At 45.4% G+C, this 17,908-nt stretch overlaps 1 protein-coding gene across 1 annotated transcript in view; it reads left to right on the plus strand.

Annotated features, from left to right (window-relative positions):
* Positions 1-17,908, plus strand: part of LOC118214306 (potassium voltage-gated channel subfamily H member 3-like) — a 46,840-nt gene that overhangs the window by 4,601 nt on the left and 24,331 nt on the right. Inside the window, exon 2 of the mRNA XM_035394193.1 lies at positions 17,444-17,677. Within this exon, the coding sequence (XP_035250084.1) occupies positions 17,444-17,677 (234 nt within the window). The remainder of the gene's footprint in view (positions 1-17,443; positions 17,678-17,908) is intronic.

Here is a 17,908-nt window from a genome sequence, read left to right on the forward strand (position 1 = left end):
CACCTCCAGGTGGGTAGTCTCATGGTACAGTAAACCCATTTGCTTCAACATGGGTTGGTGTGTTCAATAAGGGCTTTGTCCATAGGCCAACCCAGGGCCATATTTTTCATAGTCAAGAAACAACTGTCAAACGGTAGGGTGACGGTGAATTAAGGCATGTCCAACGCAATTTAAGTAATACTGTGACATCAGACTGTAGTGCGGGTGCAGCAGAGTTGAGAGGTTGTTTTACGGATAAATTCATAAATGAAGGAATAAATTACATGTGGCTATGGTGGAGGTTTTGTTTCATTGTGGCCAATTAGATAGGCCTCTTTCTGTCTCTTTTGTACCTCGAGGTTGTAAGCGAACTGGCAGTTTGTCATGTTTGATTAACTTCTGCAGGAGATGCAGTGATCACACTGGCATTCATGGCACCTCAGAAAAGTCTCCAAGGGCAAATGATGATGTCAAGTTTGGTTGCAAACTGGGAAGCTTTATCACCTTAGCTGGATATAGACCATCCTGGACTATTCTTCTTGAAGCAACCTATTTTACAACTGCATTGTACGTGCGCTACAGCCTCTAGTTACAAAATGACAAAAACTGAGTTGGACACAGCACCTTGCATTATCGCTAGAGCTTGGCAGTTGCACCTTGACTGCAAATACAGAGCCCAAAATCTTACTGATGTATCGCAACAGCACAGCTTGCAGGAACTTCCAACTCTGTTGTTTGTGTGAAAGGTTTTTTAGGCACAGTATCAGGTCAAGCATGCAGATTCCCCTGACTAAATGGCACAAGCTTTCCATGACCAAACAAAGCAGAGCTTAACCTGACCAAACAGAGCACAGCTTCCCCTGACCAAACAGAGCACAGGTTCACCTGACCAATCCGAGCACAGCTTCAGTCCCGGAGAAATAGGATATGGTCAGAGAGCAGAAGCCTGGAAATGCATCTGCATGTCAGATGATAAAAACTCCCAAGAATGAGTTAATAGAGGTGGGGAGCGCAAAGGTAGCGGACATGTGACTGCTGCAATTTGTCGGTTGTGAATTCCCTTTGAAAACGTGGCAACACTGGAATAACCTGCCAATCAATGGGTTGTTTAATGAGGAGGATAAAGAGCAAGGAGGATTTAACTGAAGGAGGGCTGGAGGGCTCCTGCTGTGGACAGAGCAGCGTACAATGAGTCAAAGCTCTGTGCTTCCTCCACCCATTCTCCTGTGCTGGAGAGATTAATACTCGCATACTGTTTTAGTGAAACATTATTTTTTTTAAAGTTCTTGACATGAAAATGAATTTCTATCATGTGACTGACACCCAAGATTTGTTTGGGTTGCAAATTTATAGCATGATAAAATTTCTAGCATGGTAACATTCAGCTCAGTGTCCTCTGTAGCACAGGACGATACTGTTCCTTGGAACAACAGATTACTACCTCAAGAAGGCTTTTAACTAAAACTATAATAAGAATGAAGGAGTTCATTAATTTTGTTTCATTGATTTTATCACCAAAGCAAAGTCAGCTCTTCTTGTATTCATTACAAATACAGCACAATGTTTTAATCTACCATGGTACTTTAAAGACAAGTTTTGTAGTCCATGTGGATTTCAATGCTTTTGTGCAGTTTTATGAACAGTTTAATTTACTTCCATCAAGCTATCTTCTTAATGACAGACCTGTATGAGGACCCGTACAAGTGAGGTTATTGATGTGGAAATGCATGAGCCAGAACATCGTAGAGATGGTTTGGTCACTGCTGTTGTAGCTTTTTGTTCCGTTTTGTCTTTTTGAAGATGCATATACACACAGAATTTCTGTTTATTTTGTACAGTGTAAGCTTGGGTCTTTCTTTGCAAGGACAAAGTTCACTTGCTCTTCAGCTGGCTCACCTTAATGTTCAGGCCACACTTTTTCCTGCTTCTTGGATTTCCTGGCTAATAACATTCCCTGACGAGAGAGTGCAAGTGCAACATCAATAAACTACAATAACCAACCATAACACAAATATAGATTCTTATAGCTAACATCCATGAAAACCATAAAGAATGTTATATTGTAGTTCGATAATTGCATGGGGAAAAAGTGCTGAGGAGTGGGAATAGGAAGGTAGCCGAGATGCAGACTGCAGAGTGGGGTCTTTAGTTTATGTCAGAAGAGGCCAGCTAACCTGGTGCACTGACTTTCTCTGTGGAAAGCTTGTGCCACCACTGCAAGGCCAGTGTCCATGCAGACACAGACCCCTCAACAACACTTCCCCAGCCGGCCATAATGAGGAAAAGGGTGGAACTTACCTGGGATTAGCATCTCCTTGTAACCCATTCCTCCCTGAAGGGGAATGCTCAATCAGATTTCAGTCCCAATACTAGGGGACCCAAGGAAATGAGTGGCTGCAGATTCGTCAGAACTGACGATGGCGCGGAAAGTGAATGATAAGAGAAGTCTAAAGTAGGTCTTTATTCATTAAGACCTTTCGTTAAAGGCCAGTTCCCCCTGTCAAGTGGCCGTTCGGCAAATCCATGCCAATTAGAATCTCCTGGAACAGCCTGGCGAAAAGCTACAGATGGCATTAGCTTTGGTAATTCTCCTTCGCTCTTAGACCAGTCAGATCCCCCCCCCCCCCCCCCCCCCCCCATCCAGGCTATGCACCTGCTCAGCCCAGATTTATACAGAGCTAAAGCCATGCAGCCAAATGAGAAAAAGCCCACCGCGCTCAAAGGGCCCACACCTCAGCAAATGAAGGATTTAATGGATTTAGGATTTAAGGTTGTCACACGGCAATGAGACCGCGCATGTATTTCGGCGCCTGCCTTGCTCTGGACGGATACAAAAACAACCTGTAAACTTGGCCTGAACAGAATCACCGCGAGCGAGAAAAACCGCTCTCTCCACGGCACTGTGCACTTTGATTGATGACCGTGTTTTATGGCACCCGTGGGCCTTTCATGCTATCGCAGCTTTTAATAGCTGATGATACTGCAGATTTAGGTCTTGTGCTATAGCTTATCGCAAGTGAAGATAGCTTCATAAATTTGACGTGTCAAAAAGGTGATGCCAACTTTTTCCTGATCACTTTGGATGCCATTAATGGGAAATAGATAAATATTTCCCATATATATGGGAAATATTTATCTGTTATATACTGATTATATATTTATAGGCAACAAATTAAAGGAATAGTTTTTAAAGAAAAAAACAGAATATATGAGTGGGGAAGCATAACGAATGCAGATGCTTCCATGCAGGTGTACTGTGTGATAAAATTAAGCAATTACCGTCCTATCTTGCTCTGTGGCATTTATAAAAATGCTGAGCAGGCCCAGTTGACCCCAAATTTTGGATCAAGATGGCAAGAGGGAAAAGCTCTAAGTGACTTTGAAAGCTGGTTCATTATTGTGGCATGGATGGCTGGAGCTTGAGTCACGAAGACTGGTCACCTGGCTAGTGTTTCGATAGGAACAGTGACTGAAGTGATGTGCATTTACATCTATGGGAAAGACATCTGGAAATAGAGTCAGAAATTGTGGTCGAAAGAGCACATTCGATGGCCATGATGCTCTTCCCTACCTAAAGTTTTTTTTAGTGGCCTAATACTCTTGGCCTTTACTATATAAAATATGCATGTGTTGGCTGAATGGGCTGTCCTTGTATGCAAGTGAAGTGTTACAGTTTGTCTCATTTGTTTACACACATTTCCTGATTTCTCAGAACTATAAACACGAAACAGTCTGTGTCTGCAAAATGAATGTCTAGTTTTTCAAATTATCACAGAGCAAGATGGTTTTTATTATTTTTCTTTTTCCAAATTATATTACTGTAGCCATTCAACATGACACAAAAGGACGGTAGGGAAAAAAAGTGGGGAAAAAATACACAAACAAAAAATGAGATAAGAAATAATTTGGGGTCTTGTTTCTGCCTGTGACTATCACTTACATCACAAGCAATGTTCTCTCTGGCCCAGCAGCCAGGCTGATATCCTCTGGTGTGACACAACTGCAGTCCTGGCACGACTCTGCCAGTGTTGCCCCACATTGCTTCTCCATCATTTGAAGTAAGGGCACCTGGCCTTTTTGGTCGCGATTATATACCTTCTACTACCCTGCCGAGAAAAAGTAATGTTTCAAAACGGCCAGAAACGGCAAATCATTGACAGGGAATGAACCCCCAGGCTCAACAGACAGATATTCCACTAGTAACTGCACAAACCACTGCTGCAGGAACCCTTTGCCGGTATACAGTATGGCTGCTAATGCTACCATACTGAGTACGGTGCTCAATCATGTAAATTACTGGCAAATACCTACTTGTACATATTGGCAGCAGTATTCTTTCAGTCTTTCATAGTTCTTCTTGAAAGGAATCTGGTACCAAACTATTTTTTTTTCAGGACGTGGTCAGTTCTTGGTAAAACTTGCTGCCTTTTCAGAACATGAGCTATAGATGTCTTACACTTATTCTGTTTATTTCCCAGAGTGCACCAGTGTCTCCAACCACATATCTCTGAGTCTCTGACGGCATATTGGGTCATTTTCATAGCGTCTGTGTTCAATGGGGACCAATGAACATGTTCTTTTCACTCTTCTTTTACCATTTCTCACTGTTTACTGCCAAGGCTATTGGTGCACTGCACGTCAAAGACCTGTTACTGCAGAATTGTTTGCCATAATGCTTTCATACTACCCCTTACTTAAGCACATACTTTCAGTTTAGCACTCAGATATTTAGTAATAAAGAATCCTACTGGGTTTGTAAGTGTAAGATATTTAGTAATAAATAAAAATTAACAAATGGAGGGATATAATTTGGGGGTTTGAACCGCACTGAAGACAGGATAATATTCGTGAAAAACCGTTCCTAGTGGCTGATGTGTTGTGTTTATCAAAAACCCTAACTGTACTTATTTAGTGTCCTTTTTCAGATAGATGCCATGGGGTGATTTGTATTCATGAACTGGTTGCTTTGATGGTTAAATGAGGGGTCTTATGGGCAGAGCCAGTGTTACTCCTCCATTATGTCTTTTTCACCTCATACTCACTCAAGCAGGAAAATTGATTCTCTTTGTGTGTGTATGCATGTGTGGGTGTGGGTGTGTGTGCGTGCGCATGTGTGTGTGTGTCTGTGTGTTTGTGTATGCATGTGTGTGTGTATTGGTGCGTGTCTCCTATTTGTGCGAGTCATTGCTGTGTGTGTGAGTGTTATTGTTATTGTGTAAGGTTTATGCGCTCCTCTGCTTATGGTAGCAGCCAATGTGACCGAACCCCGTTCCAGCAGATAGGCATGGTAATGGGAAAGAATTTAAATCATTAAAATATTTAACATTTAGCAGTGCTTAATTCACAGATCGTCCCCCATTTCCCTGACTATTTACCATTCATTCTCCTTCATTATAACCACTCCGTTCTGCTTGATAAAAGAATAGTGAACGTTACAGTGAATGAGGTTACCTACAGTATATCACAGAGTCAAAGCCCATACCTTACATATCTCACAGAGAGTCAGAGTCTGTACCTGTCTCACAGAGAGTCAGAGCCTGTACCTGTCTCACAGAGAGTCAGAGGCTGTACCTATCTCACAGAGAGTCAGAGTCTGTACCTGTTTCACAGTCAGAGTCTGTACCTGTCTCCTGTCTCACAAAGCGAGTCAAAGCCTGTACCTTCTTTATTGCCTTACCAATACAGTGCTGCAAAAGCAAAAGTGATGATGAACAGCATCAATAAATAATTTCTGGGGAGAAAAGGCGCCAAGAGCAAACAGAAAATGCAAGCAGTCCAGGCTGTGGAGTCCAAACGTGTGTGTGTGCGGATGTGGTCCAGCGCGCGCACACACACACACGTTTCTCTGCTCTGTGCGGTGTGAAATGGAAACCTGACCTGGTGTTTTGGCGCCGCAGGTGTTCTGTTCGCGCACCGCGGCTCTCCGTTAGTATTCCAGTGATGTGGCTTCCAGCCACAGGCCGGGGTATCAGGTCTCAGTGTAGGGTGTTATGGCATGTTTTCCTGATTAAACTGGCCTTTTTGTGGCTCCCCAGCAAACTGGACATGAGTGCATTCACGTATCACTGCACACCACCAGGGCTATTGAGCATGCCCGTAAAATGTACTTTCTCCCAAACTCTGTACCCTACGCACTGTCCCAGAGCCTGCTCTCCATCCCACATCCTAAACCCTATCCCACAGCCTATACCCTGTCTCACAGCCTGTACTCTGTCCCACACCCTACACCCTGTCCCTCACCCTGCACCCTATCCCATACCCTACACCCTGTCCTGCTCACTAAACCCCACACCTCCCTTTATCCCACACCCTACATCCTCTCCCACTCCCTACACTCTGTACCACTGCCTACACCCTATCGCACACCCTATACTACACCCTGCACCCTGTCCTACTCGCTACCCCCTGTTCCTCTCCCTGTAAGCCACCGATTGTGGTGCACTGTGGTCTTTCTTGGTCATTCTCTTGAGGGAAATCTTTTGGCAAGCCAACGATAAAGAGCAGGGCTTGATAAGACCACCTCTGTTCGCCTCTGACCAAACTGAACACTTTATAACGGTGCTATTTTAGCCTTGGACAGGCTGAGCGGAGAAACACAGGGAGCCCATTCCACTGCACCCTGAGCCCGTCTGGCTCTCCCGCCAGGGCCACGTGGCTCTGCGCACGCTGCCGCATCGGTGGGGACGTTCCGGGGGGAAGGTGTTTAACCACCTCTGGACCCTGAAATCCATCAATCTGACACGTTAACTCTGAGATTTATGAAATGTGGGATCCTTCAGGGCGAAAAGCATGGCCCAGTGATGGATCTCTCTGGAAGATGAGCATAAACGGGGACAAAAGGCCTTCGCTCATCATTACTCCATCTTCACCCATGGCAGTGTCGTGCATTGGGGCAGTCTGAATTTTTTCAGGAAAAGATATCCAGTTTTGCGAATGGATAGTGTTTATTAATGTAAGCTGTGTAAGTCGCTCTGGATAGGGGCATCGGCATCTGCAGGTAAATAAAAAATAAGCACGCTCTGTTTTCTCGCATCCTATGTGCTGCCCCAGAGAAGGGTGTGCTGGGCCGCTATGCTCTGCCAGTTAATCAATCCCTGCAGCACCATTCCACGCTCTTCAGCTGTTTCATAGGCATGAAGCCTGGAGCTCACACACCCTCTCATCTGTTCCGCATGAATCCTGAGCACAGGGCAATTCACTGTGTGTGTGTGTGTGTGTGTGTTTGTGTGAGCATGTGCTTTTGTGTGTGTGCGTTTGTGTATCTGTCTGTGCCTGTGTTTGAGATTGCGCATGGGAGTGTTTAAGTCTTGGTTAATTTCTTTCTTATCCTTGATTTATTGGTAAATTATACATGGGGGTTTTTTTTGGTGACTTATCAGTGAAACAAAGATATGTTTATTCTGTCTCTTTCTAATCAATCTCATTTTATTTCTATAGCACATTTACAAAGGATTCATCAGCAGTTTACTCTTTGCATATGAATTGTTTTTACGACTCTTTCCTGTGAATGAAGTCATTCTAACCCCTGCCTAATACAGACAGTCTGACTGTTACTGAAATGCACAGTCTCTGATATTAAGCTATAAGATCAGATATATTTTATTGAACCCTGTGGGGTAATTTATCATCTGCATGTAACCCATCCTGGCTACTAGGCAGTGGGCAACCACAGTGCAATGCCTGGGGACCAGCTGCAGTTCTGAGGTCTTAGTCAAGGGCAATGGCTGGAGCATACGTAACCTGACATGCAGGTCTTTTGGTGTGGGAGGAAACCAGGGTACCTAGAAGAAATCCATGTGAACATGGGGGAGAACGTGCAAGCTGGGGGGGGGGTGCCGGGACTTAAACCCGCCCCCCCAGATGGCTCATAGTTAATAAAATCTTACTATGAGCTTCCTCTGAATGTGTGGGCACTGATGTATTAAATCATTTACATTCATATTTAAATAAACGCATTGAGTGTTATGTCTCTCATGAGCCATTTTATCAGTTATCTTGGAGTGTTGATTGCCCATTCTATTCACACGCTTTATGTTTATTAATGTGAGCTTTGGACTGTACCATTCCAGACAGACCAGCCTGTGACCAGCGTGCGCATCTCAGTCGTACGGTTGGGTCTCTGATGGCCCGTCTGATGGGTGTTTAAGCAGTGCTGCTGAGACTGAATTTCCAGCTCATTTCATTCTGGTCTGCTTTTCATTGCAGTTTGATGAGCTCTCTCTGAATGCCTCATCACCATTCTCCACAGTTTCTTTTTTTCCATTTCAAAATCATCAAAAGTTAGTGTTCGTGGTCAAACAATAAGCCACTGTTTGCCTAGGCGGTGTGGAGCTGATACATTGCGATTGGTTGTACTTCAGCTCCACTGGTGTGACGCAGTAAGCTGGGTCTGGACCAAACTCAAACTTGCTGTTTGCTCACAGCCAAAGGACAAGAAATGAAAGGAATCAGTGTAGGTCCTGCATTTCTGCCGTTTCATGAGTTAAGCCTTCAGCACATTTACATTCTCCTTCCCTTCATGAAAATGACATGGAAACGTCTCTGTCCCCTCTCTAAACCAGGCTGGAAAACACGGCCTTACAAAGGGCTAAATCTGGCCTCTGCCAGTAAGCTCATTTAAACCTGTGTATTAGACATTGGAAGGAGGTAAATCAAAAGCTGCGTTCAGTGGTTGTGGGGTGCTGTGTCCAGCTGAAGCCCTGATTGGCTGCTTCAGTGTGAAATGGTAGTAGCCCCGCAGACGGGTGTGTAATTGGCTGTAGTGTCACTCAGGGAGGCAGGGCTGTCGCCATATCACAGCTCGCAGAAGACTTCTCTAATGTGATTGGCTGCCTGCTGTCTGCCTGCGTCAGCTGTGTGAGTAATGCAGTTCACCAGCGGTGCAGCTGCGCAGCTGGGCTGCAGTGGAGGAGCAGTTGCGGCTAGCTGCCTGCGGTTTAGAGTGCATGCTGGTGTGCTTTCCCCCCCAGATTTACGCTGGTACTTGCAGCAACAGGAGACCCTGCAGTTATGATGCACCACTAAAAGACTAAGGTGTCTTTGATTACCCTTTCACTTGATTATAACTTGAGATATTGTCCTTATTGAGCCAGCGGGTTTGGCTAAGTTGATCAAAAAGTTCTGTTTGTCCAGTTAGGCTCTGCATGTGGAGAGGCTCTGGCAACCTGCTATGAATTAATCATACGACTGACAGAGAGATGAGGTCTGAAGGAGAAGCCTCATACCGGCCAGATCTATATTCTGCCTTTATTCCTCCTCTAGTCTGCTATACCCTGACACAGCTGTGCTCCTAAATGAGCCTGGCGGGTGTGTGCGCCATTGACTGCAGAAAAAATATGGACAAAGTGATTGTGACACCCCCCCCCCCCCCCCCCCAAGTGACGTTGACGTGCAGTGACACAAACTGTCCCTGATTTGTCTAGGAAATATTAAAATATTGGCCAAATGATAGAAATTGGCACATTAACTACATGTTCTTGTGGGGGGGGGGAAAAAATGACTTCGTATTTTGACCGTATAATCACCATTGACTTGCATTGAAACGGGTGGCCAAAAGACTGGAGCCAGTCTGGAGACGACCGCACTGGCGCTAGTGAGCAGTGTCTCTCAACAAGAACTGTTTGTGAGCTTCAAAAAAACGCAGCCAGTTTTTGGCTGCTTGGTGTGTGTGTATATGTACCTGTATCTGTCTGCATGTCTGTTTTGTGTATTTGTGTGTATACGCATGTGTTTGTGTATGTGTGTACCTATATCTGTCTGTATTTGTTTGTGTGCGCGTGTGTGTGTGTGTGTGTGTGTGTGTGTAGGTGACATAGAGTCCCATAAAAAAGGAACACCATCACCTACAAAGGACCCACACAGAATTAATCTGAAATGCGCACACACATACACACACACACACAAAAACATGAATATCTATCTGCAGAACAGACAAGCCTCTGCCTGGCTCTAATGAAAACATCACTCAAGCTCCATAAAATCGCCTGGCTGGACGGGCCTGTCCGCCTCTGATTGGTGATTGGCTGCAGGCTGCTCTCGCGCTAGATGGCGGCAGTGCAGGGGCAGGCCATGTGTTCCCTGCTGCGGGCGATGAGCCTGAGGCAGTTTTGAACCCTAACGGACAGTCAGAGCTTGGAATGTTGATTATAGTAGGCCTCAGATCCTGTCAAAGGCAATGGGGATTAAAGGTTACCCTGCGAACGCAGTACACATGCCAATCTCCTAAATAGGGAGCCATAACAACTCATTTACTACATGTGGTTTGAGTCGGACTGTCAAACGAACCACCATGAGGTCCAGGGACACGCCATGCTCGTATTGGTACCAGACATTTCCCTCCGCGTTTCACAACATTTGCTGCATTATCTGCATACATTAAATCATACACAGTTCTCTTAGCGCATAGCAGTGAAATCCATCTTAACAGAGCTGTATCCTTATGCTCACTCCTGCTATTTGTGTTCTATCTCTTAGAAGTTTCATTGGTGTAATTATGATCATTTAAATATCCATATGAACACGGGCCACTTAGAAACACGGGCCTTCTACAGTTGCCCATTAGGCTGAAAGTTATATATATCCTGTCTCTTTCGCCATCATACCACTTTTCAATTATGGCATTACCCTTGCCTTTGAAATTAATGCCAATAGAATCAGGCTTTATTACTGGAAAAGCTGGAGTGGTCTTTAAAAAAATGGTATCGAGTGAAAAGACGCTCCATCAAAGGGTTGAGCTCATTAACTAATTAGGCCTTAATTGGTGTCTGTGGCAGTGGGGGTGCAGGCTTCACGCTGCTGTCCAAGCCCACTCCAGACAGCCAATTAACTTAATTCAGCTGTTCATTGAGCAGCATTAGTCAGGCACTATTCACTGCTCTATTATTCTGGCTCACTCTGTACCTCCCTCCCTCCATCACTGCCTTTCTCTCTCCCTCCTTTCCCAGCTCCCTCCATCTTTGTCCCCTCTGTTCCTCTCTTTCCTGTCTTCCACACCATCCTTCTGCTATAGTTTTATTTAAATTCCTTTACCAAAGAGGCGACATAGCTCAGGAGGTAAGACTGATTGTCTGGCAGTCGGAGGGTTGCCGGTTCAAACCCCGCCCTGGGCGTGTCGAAGTGTCCTTGAGCAAGACACCTAACCCCTAACTGCTCTGGCGAATGAGAGGCATCAATTGTAAAGCGCTTTGGATAAAAGCGCTATATAAATGCAGTCCATTTACCAAAACAGCAGTGTTTTTAATCATCACAGAAACTAAACGCATCTAAAATTAATGAATATGTAAATATGTTTACACAAGTGAAATTACATAAAATAAAAATGAACAACAACAGATATATTGAAATGAAAATGAATGAATGATTTATACTAGCGGGGATTTCGCACAGGTTTATTACTAGTTGCATTCAGTGTCTATCTGGTCATGACGCCCTCTGTTCATGCCTGGTCTCTCTCGTATTCAAATTGATTCCATTATTTTCACACTCTACTTCTCTCTCTCTCTCTCTCCATGTCATCCTCTGCCAATGCTTTGGCTGTCTCTCAAATTTTCTCATCACTGGCTCTCTCCCCTCTCTCTGCTTTGGACCAAATCTTAGGCAGCATATGTAATTCGTCAAGTCCCATTTTCATTGTATTTTCCGTGAGCTGTTTGTTTGAATCTGCATTCACTGCTGTGGTAATGGCCCCATGTTCACATTGACTCCCTGGGTCAAACCCTTTTCCAGTGCTGGCCCCCGCCCCTTCCCTCTTGCCTGTACCCTGTAATCAGCACTGTGTCACACTGACCCCTTTACCTCTTCAGCTCTTAAGTGACATTTTTACCAGCTCTGATAATTATCCTGCCCACTTCCCGCCACCATGCTGGCTCTGAGTACTAATAGTACTTTTTCATCAAACTTTTTCCCTTTCATAAAAATAAATGTGCAAAGTACATAATGTACTTCTCAGTGAGTCTGTTGTTTTATCGTCATCCTACATCTGTTTTGCACACATTCTTTTTGATTTGTGATAGATCGGCGAGGATTGTTTACTCTTGTAAATCATTGTCTGAAGACAGGATGGGCAGCACAATTTGCAGCTGAGTGTACCAGGGTAAGAGCTTTGAAGCCAGTGGAAGGTCTTCAAACTTGGCGTGACATGAGTGAATTCAGGCAGGTTGAAGAGCAGGAGGACTGCAGCGTTGTGGCCCAGTGGCTGTGGCCTGACGGCAGGGGCCAGCAGGCTGGGGCCCATCTCCTTAAGGGATGAGAGAAGGGCCTGGTGGTGGTTGATGGAGCTGAACGCAGCAGTCAGGTGGAGCAGGATGAGCGCCGGCCTGGCCTGGCTCTTATTGAGTGAAGAGCCTCTGTGGCTGTGAGGAAGCCAGTCCCAGCGGAGCGTCCGGACCTGACATCCGACTGGTCGGAGTCCAGGAGTTTACTCTGCCGGAGAGATGTAGTGATAGTCGACTGCAGCTCCCCAGCTCCAGAGTATTAGATAAAGACGAGAGGAGTGAGAAAGGTCAGGTATTGTGTGTATCTTTCTGGGTTCAGAGCGGGCATTTTGAGAAGAGGAGTGACACGAGCCCTCTTAAGAGCAGCAGCGACCGCACTGTTTGAAAGACAGCTTTTGATAAGAGTGGAGATGAAAGTAATGATTTTCTCAGCAATATATTGAAGGAGAAGGGTAGAACAGGGTGAAGAGGATGCGTAGCAGGGCTTTGGGATGTTAGGAGCTGAAGACTTTCGGAACTTGGGAAGAGCAGTGAGAAGGGAGATAGGGATAAGAGAGGGACAGCAGGTGGGGAGACAGGTAGAGGAAAGAGTGAGGAGAAGAAGTCACAGGTGAAATTGACTTACTTTTCTTAGAAGCATACAAAAGAAATGGGCAAGCTTCCACCACAAGAAAGTGGAAGATTGACAGATTATCCAGGAACAGATGGTTGTTTGTTTCCATCTGTGTGTATGCTCAGTTAGCCAGGGATTAGGAGCAAGTGGAAGGAGGATGAAAGGAGAGTGGAGGAAAGAACAGGCAGAAGAAGAGAACAGGGCTGTGGGGAGAGTGCAAGGGTTAGAGACTGAGGGGATCAATGTGGGGGGTGGTTAGAGACAGGAGAAAGTTGAAGAGGGAAGAAAAAAAGTGGCGGTTGAAAATATGAATTAGTGATACTATGAAATCAGAAGTAGAGCTCTTACTGAGGAAGACAAGGTGCAGTTGGATGCTGGGCTTGTGGGTCATTGGGGATTCCGTTAAGCTCAATGACTGGAAAAGGGGGCTAAAGATTTGAACTTTGATGGGTCAACCTCGAAGTGTTCAGCTTATTATTGTGTGATCTGGTGTTGATCCTTCATCCTTCATCCACAGATTGGAGGGAAAAACTTCTAAGGGAACAATTTCTTGGACCATAGCTGGTCCGAGACTGCATATATTTGTATTTCAACCATATGCAGACATGATTTCAGCTATTGAGGTCTACTGTTGTACTGAAGATCTTGTAAGGTGGACTGCCACTTTCTTGATTGTGGGTTGTTAAAGTGTGGCATTGTGTGCTTAGCGAATACTTTCCAGCAGAGTGTGGAGTTTTCATCAGACCAGTTGCAATGCTTTCTGCTAGCGTAGCCAATGGATTTAGCTGCTGCCGTGTATATCCTTGTGCTTCGGGAGGTCCACTTTCCTCTGTGGTATTTTCAGCTCAGAGAAGAGAATCTGCATCTGCCAGTGAGCAGAGAAGGTCATTTAGAATCTCGGCACTGTTTTTTCCAGGCGCATTGCAGTCCCTTCCTTATTCTGATGGCATATACTGTCGGTAGTAATGCTGGAGTTTTGAGCAGCCATATAGCTGCTGTGTTATTGTTGTTGTAATTCAATTTTACCGTCCTGCACTGGGGCCTGTCTGCTCCATGTATAGTATCCAGTAGTATGGGGCTGATATCTGGTAATAACGGTACATATACCATTGGTGCTATTTCAGTGCCTTCCAAACCATTAGTGTACCATTTTTAGACCGAGTGTATTAATAAGCCTTCCTTTGAACTGCTTCTCTTAGGGCACTGCTACTGTGTACAAACATGATGTTGTGACACACACAGTGAAGCAATGTTGTGAGACCAAATTACTATGAGTACATTAATATGCTGCCAGTCTCCTGGCGTCAGATTGGTTTGGGACTGACCGACTTGCGGGTGTGGACTCCTGCTCGTGGAGGTTATTTATAGCTCCGCTGCGGGTGTGTTCTTCCCAGCGCCACGTTGTTGTGATGAAATGACCTATGATGGCGAGAGGGTGACTCGGGATGTACAGAGAGCCTCCCCTACAGCTGCGGGAAGCTTCCGGAGCTCCCGCTCATCTGAAGGCCGCCTGCAGTGCTGAGCCAGGTGTGGTCCCTGTAGCCCGTTGGCTTTGACTTCACACATTAACCCCCGTAGCAGCAGGGAGGGGGCTGGCCAATGCCAGCGCGTGCCCACGCAGAGGCGGGTCTGCACACTGTGCTTCTGGAGAGACCGCCGCTGCTCTGAGACCCCCTCGCGGTCTGCCTGAAACTACAAAGTCGTCACGGTTACGGTGTGTTGCCCGCCTGAGGCCTGGCAGGAGCCTTGGTTATGGGGAGACTTAGCACTGGCGAGGAAGACTGTTTCCACGCTCACCAAAGAGGCAGAGAGCAGTGAGTGAACGGTTGCAAGCTAGAGGAAAGGCTCACCAAACGCAATAGCACATGCACATGCATGCATATACAGTATGCAGTCTTATGTCTCACACACGCATACACGCTCGGTAACGCATAAGCACACCATTTGCATACACTGTGTACACATAAATGCACACTCCCTGATCTGTTAAAATCCATGCCTGCATCACAGTCGCATTTACATGCGCTCACACATAATCAGACGTGCTCACACTCGCAGAAAATAACCAGGTCACACACGTACATGTAGACATGCGCTCTGCTTTTTTCACACGAACACGCGCACACATACACACACACACACACGGGGGGATCGCGCCTTGTGCTTTTACGAGCATGCCCACAGGCAGAGTGCCCTCCAGGGCTGTGATCATTCATCCGTCCTCTCCTGTGCCACGGCCCTTGAACAGTCCGCTCACATCCAAGCACGTGCTTTAAAGTGTACGTCAGGAGTCCCACCAGCTCCTCATTAAAAAATCATTTTCCTTTCAGGTTTTCCATAGATTGTTTCTAAAAAAACATTTTCCTTTCTTCTCCTTTCTCTGCTTCCATCCTCCATACATGCCCCATACGTCTCAGGTGCTGTTTTAGACTGCCGTCAAAGTGACGGACTTTCTGTCTTTTCACCACAGGCCCTTTGAAATATTCATAAACAGAGAATCGGCGCACGTGCGGGCAGAGTAATGGAAGGGACAGGATTTTAAGCGCTATGCGCAATCAGCCACAGGTTCCTCAGTACCAGCTGCACCTGAGAGAAGGACGTTCTGTCTGTCTGCTGCACTGCCACACACACACACACACACACACACATTCACACACATTCACCCCCAGAGCTGTCACCATTTAGTGTTGTGCCGTTGTGCGTCAGGGCTCCAGGAGGAACGGGTGCCAGGGCCTTCCTGATTGGCTCTGGGGATGCTGGGCACGGCCCATAGCTGCTGGCATAGCCCGAGGTGCAGACCACAGGGCCTGCAGCTGTTCGCACGCCTCCTCTGCAGGAGTCAAACACACTACCTGCACACGCAGGGGCAGGAAGGTGATGGTGCTGCTGAGTTTGGGCAGCATTCATTGACTTTATGTCATACCCCAAGAGTTATTAGGGATGGACTAATAGCCCCACAGACCAATCAGTATATCAATCAACTGCATCAGTACCAGTCACCAAATCATCAACGAGTAAAAAAACAACAGTTTAAATGATTTGGGCTTTTCAAAGCTTTTTTCCCTCTAATGCTGTTACTGTATGTTATTATAAGCACTCTCTTTCATTTGTGTCCATTGATTAAAATGTATTTTTGATTTTGTATGGACTTTTAACAGTACTTGTATGCCAAGACTATTCAACTGGCAGCCCAGGGACCAATTGTGCTCTATAGACGTACCCTTGGCCCTTTGATCATGGACAAGCAAAAATTATTACTCACATGAATCAAAAACTCTGCTGTGCTGGTCTATATCTGCAGTGTCAGCAAACCTCCCAGTAGTGACATGGTATTAAAAAACGAATAGGTATTCATGTTTTAAGATGACTGCATCTTTGTTTTATTGTGTAAGCTACATTGTGTTCATATATTGATTAACAAATAGCACATGGCTCTCGCGCATCACTTTTATGAAGAATCTGGCTCTTAGGGAGAAGCAGTTGAATTAACCTGCTGTACTCAGTGCCTTGGTAATATTTACTAAATGCATTTCACCCCAGCAAAATTGAACTGTTTCGGAGAGGGGGGGGGGGGGTGGGGGGGGTGGGGGGGGTGTCCCATATGATTACTTTCATTGATTGCAATGTTTTCTTTATTCATGTGCTTTGGCAGTAGAATTCCTCAGGCCTGTCGAGGCAATAAAGATCAATTGAATTGCGAGAGTGAGAAAGCGGAGAGGGGCGGGCCTCCAGAGCATCTGGGCAGTGTCCCACCAAAGCCCGCAGTGATGTCCATTCCACAAGCAGCCCGGGCGCTCCGACCGAATCAGTAGTTCGTAATGTCAAAGGGTTCTTGGCAAAGAAAGCTCTTAAATAATTCATAACGTCTATAAACACAAAGCATGAAATATTCAAGCCATATTTCAGCAGTGTTTTCACACTAAGTGGTAATAACATCCCAGGGGTTATAAGTAATTCTGTTGCCGCTGACCAGAGGTGTTCCTCTCCCTTCAAGACCCCACATGCAAAAGGCATGCTTAAGAGCCAGTGAAGTGTTGTGCATTCCTGCTGAGTGCGTACACAAGGAAGGTGGTAATTGCTTTCTTATCATTGTGTTGCATATGTTTTTTTCATTCTTTCAAATATGCTGTGACTCCGAACCTGAACCCCAACCCTTTGTGTAATTATATCTTCTCCCAACACTGCTGTATGTGCCCCCTCCTTCCCACAGAACATTGCTGCTTTAGCATAGTTCTGTTTGTTTGTGGTTTCTTATTAAGTTCTGTGGGCCTTTGAGACCACATAGAGGTGCTAATAAGCGTGCCTCCTCACTTTAAATACAGCCAAAGAATATTTATTTGAAAGCACAAACAAAGCAATAACCATAATAATCATATTTCTAATAAAATAAGACAGTATAAGAGACTGCCTGCTGTATCTTTCCTTCTCATTCTCTCCTCTCACTTTCCTTTTTTCTTTTTCTTTATCTGACTCTCTCTCCTCTGTTCTGTCTCTTTCTGAATTAAATTTCCATTTAAAATACTTTATCAGCATGTCATAGTACTCAATAACTTCCTGGAAAAGTGTGTGCATTTATGAGAACAGCTGTGTTGTCACAACACTTAAAATAGAAATCTCTCTCTCTTTTTCTCTCCGACAGACAGTAACTTTGTCCTGGGAAATGCACAGGTGCACGTACAGTACCCAATTGTGTACTGTTCTGATGGGTTCTGTGAGCTGACGGGTTTTGCTCGGGCTGAGCTGATGCAGAGGAGCTGTGCGTGTCACTTCCTGTATGGCCCTGAGACAAGCGACCAGCTTGTAGCACAGATCCAGGGAGCGCTGGACCAACGCACTGAGTTTAAGGCAGAGCTGGTCTTCTACAAGAAGGCAGGTGAGAGAGCCAGCCACATTCGGTGTGAGTGTGTGGGAAGGAGGGAAGAGGGATTGAGGGATAGATGGGTGAGAGGGGGAGGGAGGAAGATACATAGAAAGAGAGTGAGTGAAGGAAGAAATTTACAGCGTGAGTGAAGGAGAGATTTACACAATGCAAAGATGCAAATCCAAAAACAATACATCAAAAGGGCAAGCAGATGAATATCTGTGTGCACATACAAACAGTGTA

This window comes from Anguilla anguilla, chromosome 15 (assembly GCF_013347855.1).
Source record: "Anguilla anguilla isolate fAngAng1 chromosome 15, fAngAng1.pri, whole genome shotgun sequence".
Lineage (NCBI taxonomy): Eukaryota > Metazoa > Chordata > Actinopteri > Anguilliformes > Anguillidae > Anguilla > Anguilla anguilla.